At 52.7% G+C, this 13,274-nt stretch overlaps 1 protein-coding gene across 3 annotated transcripts in view; it reads left to right on the top strand.

Moving 5' to 3' along the window:
• Positions 1–13,274, top strand: part of CAPZB (capping actin protein of muscle Z-line subunit beta) — an 83,223-nt gene that overhangs the window by 43,295 nt on the left and 26,654 nt on the right. For all 3 annotated transcript variants that reach the window (XM_064172024.1, XM_064172023.1, XM_064172022.1), the window contains one exon: positions 6,053–6,166. In XM_064172024.1, the coding sequence (XP_064028094.1) occupies positions 6,053–6,166 (114 nt within the window). The remainder of the gene's footprint in view (positions 1–6,052; positions 6,167–13,274) is intronic.

The following is a 13,274-nucleotide window of genomic DNA, read 5'->3' as shown; positions in this document are numbered from 1 at the left end:
CTAAATCTGCTCTGCTCTTATTTCACACCACTGCTCCTCACCCTATCACTGCAGGCCTTTGCAAACAGTCATTCTGCAGCCTTCTTGTAGCCCCCTTCAGCTGCTCTGAGGTCCCCCTGGAGCCTCCTCTTCTCCAGGCTCAACAACCCCAGAACCCTCAGCTGCTCCTCACCAGCCCTGCTCTCCATACCCTTCACCACCTTCACTGCCCTTCTCTGGACACACTCCAGCCCCTCAATGTCCTTCTTGGAGCCAGTGGCCCAAAACTGACCCCAGATCTACATTAGCAACTACCTACATTTAATCAGGTCTAAACTAGCAGCTAAAAAGGAGTTTTCTACCTTCTGTCCTGCACCAGGGGCACTCCCACAGCTACATCCTCTGGGATCAGATGCTGCATTTCATCTAAGTATTCATGGAATGGAGTGGAATAGAATAGAGTGGAAAGGAATAGAATGGAATGGAAAGGAATGGAATGGAGTGGAATAGAGTGGAGTGGAATAGAATAGAATCAGGCAGGTTGGAAGAGACCTCCAAGCTCATCCAGTCCAACCCATCCCCCAGCCCTATCCAGTCAACCAGACCATGGCACTAAGTGCCTCATCCAGGCTTTTCTCACTGAAGCTGAGATGTTTCTTGCAGTGCCTTTGCATCCTATCCAGGCTGCTGCCATGAGCATCTCTGAGCAGAGGCCCTTGCCCAGCACAACTGTGCCACTCTGCACTGCTCACACCCTTCCCTCTTTCATGAGTGCCTGTGGCAGCTCTTTCTTCAGGGTGAAGTTTCCTGCTTGCCTCTGACATTTCCTCTTTCTTCCTTAGCAGACAGTGGAATAGTTTGAAGGGAGCAGGATTTAGGAGTTTTATTTTCCAATCACTTGGAAATGCTCAGGATTTATTCAGTGCTGGGGTCCCAGAGAAGCCATTTCAGTTGTTCCCAGAGAACAGGCACTATGCATTAATTGTTGGCATTAAAGAATGCTCTTCTTGGAGGCTTTGGAGTCAGCCATTCTGAAGTGCTTCTTCCTTCTGGAATTGATTGGTCTCAGCTCTGTTTGGTGAAGGAAATTCTTTCCATCAGCACAAAGCAAAAAGCCTTTGAAAAGCCAAGCAGGGCTAACATGTGCATGTGTTAATCCCATTCTGTGCCTTGTGTTCAGACACTGTTATTCATACCTCATAAAATCTCCAGTTGTTAGAGGGAAGTGGCTCTTGCAACTAATTTAATCAATTAGGTCCAAATCTAGGAGGAGGTTTCTGGGCTTTTAAAGGCTTTTGATAGTTCCACAACCCTGATTATCTTTTTTTTGCCAGAGCCCCATGCTCCATCAGGAGCCTAAAGAAAGACAAATTCCCTGCCTGCAGTCTGCTCCAGCCCCAATTACTGCACACTTCAAACCCAGCACCACTTCTCCTCTGATTGCAGAGCTTGCTAAGTGCATTGCTCTTCACTCTAGTCATAGAATGGTTTAGGTTGGAAGGGACCTCAAAGCTCAGCCACTTCTAAGCCCCTGCCATAGGCAGGGACACCTCCCATTAGAACAGGTCGCTCAAAGGCCTCATCTAACCTGACATTGAACACCTCCAGGGAGGTTGTGGAGCACAGAATCACCCAATGTGATCTTTGATCACATTGGGTGATTCTGTGCTCCACAACCTCCCTGGGCAACCTGTGCCAGTGTCTCACCACCCTCACTCTGTGCTCCACAACCTCCCTGGGCCAACCTGTGCCAATGTCTCACCACCCTCACTGCAAAGAACCGTTTCCTAACATCCAGTCTCCTCTCTGCCAGTTCAAACTCATTCCTCCTTGTCCTGCCATTCCCAGACCTTGTCAGTAGTCTCTCCCCAGCCTTCCTGGAGCCCCCTTCAGATCCTGCAAGGCCACTCCAAGGTCTCCTCCAAGCCTTCTCTTCTCCAGGCTGCACAGCCCCAACTCTCTCAGCCTGTGCTTAGAGCAGAGCTGCTGCAGCCCTCTCAGCATCTTGGTGGCCTCCTCTGGACTGGCTCCAACACTTCCATGTCCTGCTTGTGCTGGGGGCTGCAAAACTGCACCCAGGATTCCAGGTGGGGTGTGAGAAGAGCAGAGCCAAGAGGCAGAATCCCCTCCCTTGCCCTGTGCCCACACTGCTCTTGCTCCACAACCTCCCTGGGCAACCTGTGCCAGTGTCTCACCACCCTCACTGCAAAGAACCCTTTCCTAACATCCAGTTTCAGTCTCCCCTCTGCCACTTCAAACCCATTCCTCCTCATCCTGTCATTACAAGGCTTTGTCAGTAGTCCCTCCCCAGCTTTCCTGCAGGCCCCCTTCAGATACTCAGATACTGGAAGGCCACTCCAGCCTTCTCAAAGGCATCTTTCAGAGCATTCTGCAGCCTGGTGCTCCTGCAGCAGGAAGGTGAAGCTCTACAGGCAGAGTTTCTTGCTGGGAATCAAATTTTAAAGGGGTAGATTACTTCTTTTCTGACTGCCTTGACAGTTAAAGGGGGAATGAGTTTGGAGAAGAGCTGCTGTAGGATGTTTGGCTGCTCAGGTGGTAACTCTACCAGTTTCATGGAACTATGGAATCATTTGGGTTGGGAAAGCCCTCTAAGATCAACCAGTCCAACCATCAACCCAGCACCAGCATGGAAGGGACCTCAGAGATCATCTACTCCAACCTGCCCACCATGGGCAGGGACACCTCTCAGCTAGACTTGGCTGCTCAAGGTCTCATCCAAACTGGCCTTGAACTCCCCCAGGGAGGAGTCATCCACAACCTCCCTGGACAGCCTGTTCCAGAGTCTCACCACCCTCCTACTGAGGAACTTCTTCCTCAGCTCCAGTCTAATCCTGCACTCCCTCATCTTCAAACCATCCTTCCTTGTCCTGTCTCCAGACCCCCTCAGCACAAGTCCCTCTGCAGCCTTCCTGCAGGATCCCTTCAGGCACTGGCAGGCAGCTCTAAGGTCCCCCGTGGAGTCCTCTCCAGGCTGCACACCTCCAGCTCCCTCAGCCTGTGCTCACAGCAGAGGTGTTCCAACCCTCAGATCATCTTTGTGGCCTTCCTCTGGCCTCCCTTCAACAGCTCTGTGCCCTCCTTCTGCTGGTGACAGCCGAACTAGAGGCAGGACTGGAGGTGAGGGCTCAGCAGAGAGGAGCACAGGGACAGAACCTCCTCCTTCAGTCTCCTTTCCAGATCCATCTAAATGTGTTCCTGTGTGACCTGCCTTAGGTGATCCTGCTTTGACAGGAGGGAGGGGGTTGATGGTCTCCAGAGGTGCTTTCCAACCCCTCCCATTCTGTGATGTGATGATTGTTTGATCTCAGGGAGTCGTTAGGAGAAAGGAGCACTTGCTGTAGCTGTTGACTTTCTCCCCAAAGCAAGCAAATTCGAAGCAACTGTTTAGAAATGAGAGCTGCCAGCTGAAAGCCATTGCCCAGGGTTGGATGTGCCAGAATGATTTAGCTTCTCCTGGTGTCTCACCTTTGGAGTCAGACGTGGTAGGGAGGAGTGAAGTGTTGGGAAAAGCACAAAGCCAGAGGGAAGCAGAGCCTGTTCTTTGTGCTTGGCATGTAACAGATGTCAGAGGTAGGTGCCTTTGTGAGAAATGAGTAACAAATGGCTCCTGAGGCCACAGCCCAGGCGTATGGACTGCATTAAGAGCTGGTGTTAGCAGGCTGGAGTGGTTTGAAGTGAGGAGCTAAAGGGTAGAGGCACCTACTTTAACCTAGCAGTGATATATGGAGCTTGGTTATTCCCAGGGGAAATGAAAAGGCAAATGAAGGTTTCCAGAATGGGACTTGTAAAAGCCTCTAGCAGATGGGCAAAAGGTTCCATTAATCTTTTAATACCAAATCTTTCATTAAGAGCACAAAAATCTCTCCCACACCTGTGGAAATCACAGTAAAACCTGCAGCTTTCCAAACCCTGCTAAATCCTCCCAACTGTTCAGAGGTTTGCTTAATGTGGCACTAAAAGCAGAGCTGATTTCAAAGCAGGATGGTGGAGGAATGTTTGGGCTTTAATTGTAGCTGGCAGCGTGTGGCTCCCAAGTGCTGTCAGATCCCAAATCCACCACACCAACTCTTTGTGTTTGCATGGAAATAGAATCATGGAATGGGTTAGGTTGGAAGGGATCTCAAAGCTCAGCCAGTTCCAAGCCCCTGGCCATAGGCAGGGACACCTCCTACTAGAGCAGGTTGCTCAAAGGCCTCATCAAACCTGATCTTGAACACCTCCCTGGGCCAACCTGTGCCAGTGTCTCACCACCCTCACTGTGTGCTCCACCACCTCCCTGGGCCAACCTGTGCCAGTGTCTCACCACCCTCATTGTGTGCTCCACCACCTCCCTGGGCCAACCTGTGCCAGTGTCTCACCACCCTCACTCTGTGCTCCACAACCTCCCTGGGCCAACCTGTGCCAGTGTCTCACCACCCTCACTGTGTGCTCCACAACCTCCCTGGGCCAACCTGTGCCAGTGTCTCACCACCCTCACTCTGTGCTCCACAACCTCCCTGGGCCAACCTGTGCCAATGTCTCACCACCCTCACTGCAAAGAACCCTTTCCTAACATCCAGTTTCAATCTCCCCTCTGCCACTTCAAACCCATTCCTCCTCCTTCTGGCATTACCAGACCTTGTCAGTAGTCCCTCCCCAGCCCTCCTCTAGCCCCCTTCCCATACTGGGAGGTCTCCTTTTTGAGTGTTTCAGACTCACAGAATGGTTTAGGTTGAAAATGACCTCTGAGGTCATCCAGTCCAACCATCAACCCAGCACTACTGTGGCCAACAAACCATGTCCCACAGTGCCCAGGTTTTGAGTCCCTCCAGGGATGGGGACTCCACCACCTCCTTGGGCAGCCTGTTCCAGTGCCTGACTACTCTTGCAGCAAAGAAATTGTTCCTCATGCCCAATCTAAACCTCCCCTGGCACAATTTCAAGCCATTGCCTCTTATGACAGACTCACAGATTGTTGAGGGTTGGAAGGGACCTCTAGAAATCAAAGCAGGACCACTTAGAGCAGGTTCCACAGGAGCAGGTCCCACAGGAGCACATCCAGGCAGGTTTTTAAGATCTCTAAAGAAGGAGACTCCAAAACCTATCAGTTGTTTCTTGGCAGAGGAGACCAACTCTACCTGTCTGCAGCCTCCTTTCAGGGAGTTGTAGAGAGCAGTGAGGTCTTCCCTCAGCCTCCTTTTATCCAGGTTCAACACCCCAAGTCCCTCAGCTGCTCCTCCCCAGCCCTGTTCTCCAGACCCCTCACCAGCTCTGTTGCCCTAAGAAGATGCCACCAGGTTGTCTGTGGAGCAGAAGGCAGGAATGTCCCTCAGGCACTGAGGTGTTGTGAGCCCTCAATGTCCCCTTTTTGGCAGGGTTTGAAATGGTTGTTGGGGGTGGAATTCTTGCAGACAGCTCTTGGTACCTTCTGGGTTTGGAAGGTTCAGCAGCTGTGGATCAGGATCACAGGATGGTAAGGGGTGGAAAGGACCTCTGGAGATCTTTGAGTCCAACCCTCAGGCCAGAGCAGGATTGCACAGGAATGCAGCCAGATGGGGCTGAAAAGTCTCCAGGGAAGGAGACTGCACAATGTGACTCTTCAATCACTTTGGGTGCTTCTGTGCTTTACAACCTCCCTGGGCAACCTGTGCCAGTGTCTCACCATCATCGAGATCATCCAGTCCAACCCTGCCTGCCAGAGCAGGACCAGACAGTCTAGCTCAGGGCACACAGGAACACATCCAGACAGGCCTGGAAAGGCTCCAGGGAAGGAGACTCCACAACCTCTCTGGGCAGCCTGTGCCAGTGCTCTGGGAGCCTTCCAGTGAGGTTGTTCTTCCTCATGTCGAGGTGGCACTTCTGTGCTGCAGCTTCCATCCACTGCTGCTTGTGCTGTCACAGGGCACAAGTGAGCAGAGCCTGCCCCTGCCCCTCCGCTCTTTATAGACACTGATGAAAGCCTCTCTCAGTCTTCTCCTCTCCTGACTAAAGTGCCTCAGGCCAGACCCACTCATCTCACAGCTTCCTGAGTGTCTCAGCTGCCTAACTGCCTCTTTCCTTGTCCCTTTGGCAGGTCACCATGGAGTAACAAGTATGACCCTCCCCTGGAAGACGGTGCCATGCCATCTGCTCGCCTGCGCAAGCTGGAGGTGGAAGCCAACAATGCCTTTGACCAGTACAGAGACTTGTATGTCAGCTCTACCCACACAGCCCTCTGCTCTCCTCCTTCCCTTCCCTCCTACCCACCACGAGTCTGAAAGGTGCTCCCCAGCTGCCTCTGAGAGGGACATGGCTGTGTAGAGCAGAGGAGGAAGGGTAGCAGCCCCTGGTGTGCTGGTGGTGGTGGGGGGGGTCTGCTGTGATTTCACCATGGGAGAACGTGATCAGATGTGTCAGAGAGATGCTGAGGTGCCTCCTGCACAGATCAGTGGTGTCTTTGTCCTGAAGTGATCCCTGTTCTCTTTGATCTTGACTTAAGTTCAGCCTTAAACCATCTGCTTTTTCCATTCCCCCAAGGCTGCTCTGAAAAGAGGTACAGATGGAGCAGCAACCTGCAGATCTTGCAGCAGAGTGGAAGTTGTAGGGGACTGTGATGCAGCACTTGGAGGGAGTTGAGATCCTGCTGCTGCAAGAACCATTCTCTGCTGCTTGTTTAAGCCCTGTCTTGTTAAGAGAGGTGCAAAGGAATCAGTGGAGCATGTGTAAGATGGGTGTGGATGGGGCAGTGTCTTTAGGGCAGCAGTGAGAAGCTCTCCAGGTGACTTATCTGTTGAACCATCTCAGTCCTGCATTGAGGTCTTGAGATGCCATCAGATTTTAGCTGTTGTTTTCCTAGCTTGTGGCCTCCTCAGCAGTGATGTGATGGAAAGAGGAATTGGAACACTACAAAGCAAGGCTGTGTTGGAAAGCAGGATGAACTCACTGCTCTGTCCAGCAGTGACATGCTTGCTGCTTGGAGGTGTCTAACATCATGGAAAAGGTGACCAGACATCACTGCTGCCTCGTGTTGTCCCAGACTGGAGATAGATCACTTCCTTAGATCACTTTGTGTCACTGCACTGCTGCAGTGCTGACAGAAGCAGATAAAAGGGACTTTCCTTGCTGGATGGTCTACTCCTTTTCACTTGTGGCTTGATGTAAATGCAGCCTGGCCAAATGAGTGACCACAGAAACATTAAGGTTGGGAGAGACCTTTAAGGTTATTGAGCCCAGCCCTCAACCCAGCACTGCCAGGTCACCACTGACCCATGGCCCTCATTACCACATCTACACAGTCTGAAATCCCTCCAGGATGAGGATTAGGAGAGGGATTGGCATTGGAATGGGCTGCCCAGGGAGGTGGTGGAGATGTTCAAGCATCCCTGGAGATGTTCAAGCAAAGCCTGGCTGGGGCACTTAGCACCATGGTCTGGTTGGTTGGCCAGGGCTGGACACGAGGTTAGGTTGGATGAGCTTGGAGCTCTCTTCCAACCTGGGTGATTCTATGACTCCACCACTGCCCTGGGCAGCCTGGGCCAGGGCTTCACCTCTCTTACAGTGAAGGAATTGTTCCTCATGTCCAACTTCAGCCTCCCCTAGTGCAACTTGAGGACATTTCCTTTTGTCCTATCACCTGATAGTAGAGAGAAGAGACCAATCTCACCTCACTCCAACCTCCTTTCAGGGAGCTGGAGAGACCCAGAAGGTCTCCACTCAGCCTCCTTTTCTCCAGGCTGCACACCCCCAGCTCCCTCAGCTGCTCCTCCCCAGCCCTGTTCTCCAGACCCTTCCCCAGCTTTGTTGCCCTTCTCTGGACCTGCTTCAGCCCCTCCATGTCCTTCTTGGAGTGAAAGGCCCAAAGCTGAAGCCATTGTTTGAAGTGTGGCCTCCCTAGTGCCCAGTCCATGGGGACAGTCACTTCCTTGCTCCTGCTGCCCACACATTCTCATGCCCTCAGCCAGAACTGCTGCCCTGTGGTGCAGTCAGGCTCACAGCACAGGTTGGTGTGTGTCAGGAGCTCAAAAATGTGTCACACTGACCCTCAGAAGGTGTCTGCCAATAAACATGCTGCCATTCTTGGAAAGGATCGGCAAAGCTGGGCAGAGTTAACCTGACCCTTTGAGGAGTTCCTCATGCTTGAGATGGGAGCTGATTTGGACTTCCCCTGCAGCAGAGGCTGGGCTGGAGATGTGTTGGGCTCTGCAGTTGCCTTGCTAAGGCAACTGGATTTGGGCTTTTGACAGCAAAAGCTGGATTTCTACTTGGAGCTCAGAGCAGGAGGAAGTGAGGGGAGGGTTACAAGTGCCAGCTTTTCTCCCTGCTGCTTGCTGCCCTTGCCAAGGTGTCAGGCTGGGAATGGCTGCACCAATTCCTGGTGGAAAGCTGCTGCAGCCACGGGGGAGTCTGGGGAAGGTTTGGTGGGAGGCTGATAGCAATTGCACTGATGGGATGCCCATGGTCTGCTAGAGCTGCACACCCTCTGTGAAGGCAGAAGTGGCTCTGAGCCATGTGGTGGCCATTGGAGGTGTCACTGGTGGCTGCTCTGGCAGCTTGCAGCACTGGGAAGCAAGAGCAGGAGGAACTGGTTCCAGGCCAGAGTTATCAGTGTCACTTCAAGAGAGAATTTCCAGCATTGTGGAATGCTTCAGGCTCATTTTTAAGCCTTGATGTGTTCACAGGGAGTGTGGTGGCAGTATCCAGTGGTGGATCTTCTGTGGAAGTGGTGATTTCTGCTGTATGGGAGATGGGCAACAGGCTCAGCTTTGGAGGCAGTGTGCACAGAAGCTCTGCTTGGAATCACAGAGTTGTTTGTATTGGCAAAGCCCTTGGAGCTCATCCAGTCCAACCATCCTCTGATTCTACCAAGGCTGGGGCTAAACCATGGTGCTCAGCACCACACCTCTGTGGCTTTTAAACCCCTCCAGGGGTGGGGATTCAGCCACCTCCCTGGGCAGCCTGCTCCAGTCTTGGAGAGCCCTTTCCATGAAGAATTTTCTTCTCATGTCTAACCTAAACACCTTGAGTGCTGTGTCCAGTTCTGGGCCCCTCAATTCAAGAGAGATGTTGAGGTGCTGGAAGGTGTCCAGAGAAGGGCAACAAGGCTGGGGAGGGGCCTGGAGCACAAACCCTATGAGGAGAGGCTGAGGGAGCTGGGGGGGTGCAGCCTGCAGCAGAGGAGGCTCAGGGCAGAGCTCATTGCTGTCTGCAGCTACCTGAAGGGAGGCTGTAGCCAGGTGGGGTTGGGCTCTGCTGCCAGGCAGCCAGCACCAGAACAAGGGGACACAGCCTCAAGCTGTGCCAGGGGAGGTATAGGCTGGATCTTAGGAGGAAGTTCTTTGGATGGTCTTTGCCAACCCAAATGATTCTGTGACTATAAAGGAGAAGGTTGTGTGCTCTCCTAGAAGGTTTGTTTTGATGGTTAGGGTCATTTGCCATTGGAATGGGCTGCCCAGGGAGATGGTGGAGTCACTGTCCCTGGAGGTCTTCAAGAAAAGACTGGATGAGGCACTTAGTGCCATGGTCTGGTTGACTGGACAGGGCTGGGGGATAGGTGGGACTGGATGAGCTTGGAGGTCTCTTCCAACCTGGTTGATTCTATGATTCTAAACCTCTCCTGTGAGGCCATTTTCTCATCCCCTCTCACTTGTTCTTTGGGAGAAGAGAGCAACTCCTCCCTCCAGTTTGTGGCTTGATGTCCAGCCTTGCTGGGCTCAACTGCTGGACCCTGTGCTTGCAGTCAGCAGCCAGGGTGGGTGGGCAGGCAGCCTGTCACAGGAGGCAGCTGCCTGTTTTAACACCTTGGCTGTGAGCTGTTGCTCTGCTTGCTCTTCCTGGCCTTAAAGCACATTTCCCACTGGTCCTTCCAGCAGGCAGTGAAAGGGGAAAATTCTGCTTTTCTATACCAGACATCCTCAAAAGTGCTTCCTGTTTCTCTTCCCACTCAGCATATGGTCCAAGCTTCCTCTGGCTGCTCTCCCTCTTGCCTCTGCACACAGCACCGGATGGTATCTCACAGAGTTCATCTCAGGCACCTCCCAGGACTTCAGCTGGGTTCAGTTTTGCTTTGTGTGGGTCCCCCTTTGGCCCACACACACTGTTCCCTTCTAGGTTTCACTTTTAATCAGGTGTGGGGAGTATCCACCTACATCTGGTGAGTCATCAGCATGTGGCTGCCACTTCCCAAGGGATTGGCACCTGCCTGTGTGGGTGTTTGGAGGGAAGGAGCCTCTTGGGTGTTTGTTAACAAGTCCTGGGGAAGCAGCCATGCTGATGTGGTGATTAGTCTGACACTTGAGTTTTGTCCCCAGAAGGTGGTTGATCAGCACTGAGTGGCTGGAGTGTGAAAAGCTGTTTAGAATCATGATCCTGGAATGGCTCAGGTTGGAAGAGACCTCAGAGATCCTCTCTGACACTGCCTGCCATGGGCAGAGCCTCTCAGCTGGACTCAGCTGCTCAAGGTCTCGTCCAGCCTGGCCTTGGCACCACCAGAGAAAGGGAATCCACAGCCTCTCTGGGCAGCCTGTTCTAGAGTCTCACCACCCTCATACTGCAGAACTTCTTCCTCCACTCCAGTCCAACCCTGCTCTGCCTCAGCTTCAAACCATTCCCCCTTGTCCTGTCTCCAGACTGCCTCAGCAAAAGTCCTTCTGCAGCCTTCCTGCAGGATCCCTTCAGGTACTGGCAAGCAGCAATAAGGTCCTCCTGGAGTCCTCTCCAGGCTGCACACCCCCAGCTCCTTCAGCCTGTGCTCACAGCAGAGCTGCTCCAGCCCTGCCATGACCTTTGTGATCATCCTCTGAGCCTGCTCCTGCAGCTCTGTGCCCTTCTTGTGCTGGGGGCAGCAGAGCTGGAGGCAGTGCTGCTGGTGGGCTCTCAGCAGAGCAGAGGGGCAGAATCCCCTCCCTGTGCTGCTGCTCTCCCTGCTTTGGATGCAGCCCAGGACTTGGTTGCCTCCTGTGCTGCCAGTGCCCATTGCTGGCTCACAATGAGTATTTGGGTGGGTTTCCCCCCCTCCCCAATCCATTCCCTCTCATCCTGTTCTAATTTTGATGTCCCTCTGGGTCAGAGAGGAATTAGAGAAGGTTTCCAACTCTCTCTTTTCTGTGTCTGTGAAACAAGCAGCATGTTCCTTGGTTATCTGTTTTACCCTAATGCATGTCACTTTCCCCCCAAAACAACTGTTTGATTTTGATCTCCTGCTGCCAGGTTGAACTCAGACACTGCCTGAAGCTAATGCCCTGCTATGTTTTTGTTCAGGGGGGTTTATTATTCCCAGATGGAAGCCTTAATACCTTACACCATTCAGTTAGAGCCTGGCCTCTCCACTTCCAACCTGATGAAGATCATTTCTTCCAACACATGGTTGTAATTTCTTGCCCTTTGCTTAACTATGTGTGTGTGTGTTTGTGTGTGTGCAACTGATTGAAATCAAAGAGTAACGAGGAGCAGGGCATCTGGTTCAAGCTATCTCTTGGCTATCCCTTGTTTGGGGTTGGAGATAATCAGTGCTTTTAATTAAGTGATCTAATGACTCTTTGTTGTCTGGAAGAAATCATTTCTGAAGTGATTAAATAGGACCTCCCCTGGGGAGGATGCTGCTGAGCTTGAGTATTTCTACAGGCAAGATGAGTTGGGGCAGCTTTGGACTGGTTTAGGAAGCTGTTCCTTACCTCCTTGGGTCTCAGACTGAGTGGTGGTGGAGACAGATGATGGCACCAAGCAGGACATCCCTGAAGCTTAGCAGATCAAGGCACACTCAGATGAAAAGCCAGCCCTGAGCACTCTAACAACAGAAGGGTGAGCTTGGCTGGCACTGGGACTGCTCCTGAGCAGCAGCTCCCTCAAGCTCCCCAAGCAAGAGGTACCTGAATCCACCAATTCCTGAAGGCAGATGCACACAGGACCTCACTGGAGCCTCTTGTCCTCAGGCTGAGGAGAGGAGGAGATGGCTCAGTGTGCACAGAGTGCTGCAAGGGCCTGGCTGGATGCACACAGGACCTCACTGGAGCCTCTTGTCCTCAGGCTGAGGAGAGGAGGAGATGGCTCAGTGTGCACAGAGTGCTGCAAGGCCCTGGCTGGATGCACACAGGACCTCACTGGAGCCTCTTGTCCTCAGGCTGAGGAGAGGAGGAGATGGCTCAGTGTGCACAGAGTACTGCAAGACCCTGGCTGGATGCACACAGGACCTCACTGGAGCCTCTTGTCCTCAGGCTGAGGAGAGGAGGAGATGGCTCAGTGTGCACAGAGTGCTGCAAGGCCCTGGCTGCCAGGGTGCACACAGGACCTCTTTGGACCCTCTTGTTTTCAGGCTGAGGAGAGGAGGAGATGGCTCAATGTGCACAGAGTGCTGCAAGGGCCTGGCTGGCAGGATGCACACAGGACCTCACTGGAGCCTCTAGTTCTCAGGCTGAGGAGAGGAGGAGATGGCTCAATGTGCACAGAGTGCTGCATGGCCCTGGCTGGATGCATACAGGACCTCACTGGAGCCTCTTGTCCTCAGGCTGAGAAGAGGAGCAGATGGCTCAGTGTGCACAGAGTGCTGCAAGGCCCTGGCTGGATGCACACAGGACCTCAGTGGAGCTTTAACAGCTTTAAAATAGCTCTAACCACAAAGAGAGGAATCACCTGCACCATTCTGCTCCTGCAGATGGCTTTGGTAAGTTTCCCTCAAGGACAAAAAAGCACCAAAAGCACTTTTCAACTCCAGCTTCAGTCTGGGGTTTGTTGTTGATCCATTTTCAGTTCGTTGTATTAGAGCTCTGGGCAAGGAATTTGGTAGGAGGGGAAGGGAGGTCTGGGAGAGGATTGACCTCTGAAATGTCTTCCTTCTGTGTAATCCTTTTATGATTGAGTTGTGGATTGGAATCCAGTCCAGACACTGGGGTCAGTCATGTTTTTAATGGTGTCAGCAGTGCTGGGGATGGCAGCAGCCCTGGCAGCCAGGGCCTTGCAGCACTCTGTGCACACTGAGCCATCTCCTCCTCTCCTCAGCCTTAGGACAAGAGGCTCCAGTGAGGTCCTGTGTGCATCCAGCCAGGGCCTTGCAGCACTCTGTGCACACTGAGCCATCTTCTCCTCTCCTCAGCCTGAGGACAAGAGGCTCCAGTGAGGTCCTGTGTGCATCTGCCTTCAGGAATTGGTGGATCCAGGAACCTTTTGCTTGGGGAGCTTGAGGGAGCTGCTGCTCAGGAGCAGTCCCAGTGCCAGCCCAGCTCACCCTTCTGTTGTTAGAGTGCTCAGGGCTGGCTTTTCATCTGAGTGTGCCTTGATCTGCTAAGCTTCAGGGATGTCCTATTTTGCCATAGAGCTCACTACCA

The sequence above is a fragment of the Pogoniulus pusillus genome, chromosome 36 (assembly GCF_015220805.1).
Source record: "Pogoniulus pusillus isolate bPogPus1 chromosome 36, bPogPus1.pri, whole genome shotgun sequence".
Taxonomy (NCBI): domain Eukaryota; kingdom Metazoa; phylum Chordata; class Aves; order Piciformes; family Lybiidae; genus Pogoniulus; species Pogoniulus pusillus.
This window is presented reverse-complemented; position numbering and strand designations above follow the sequence as displayed.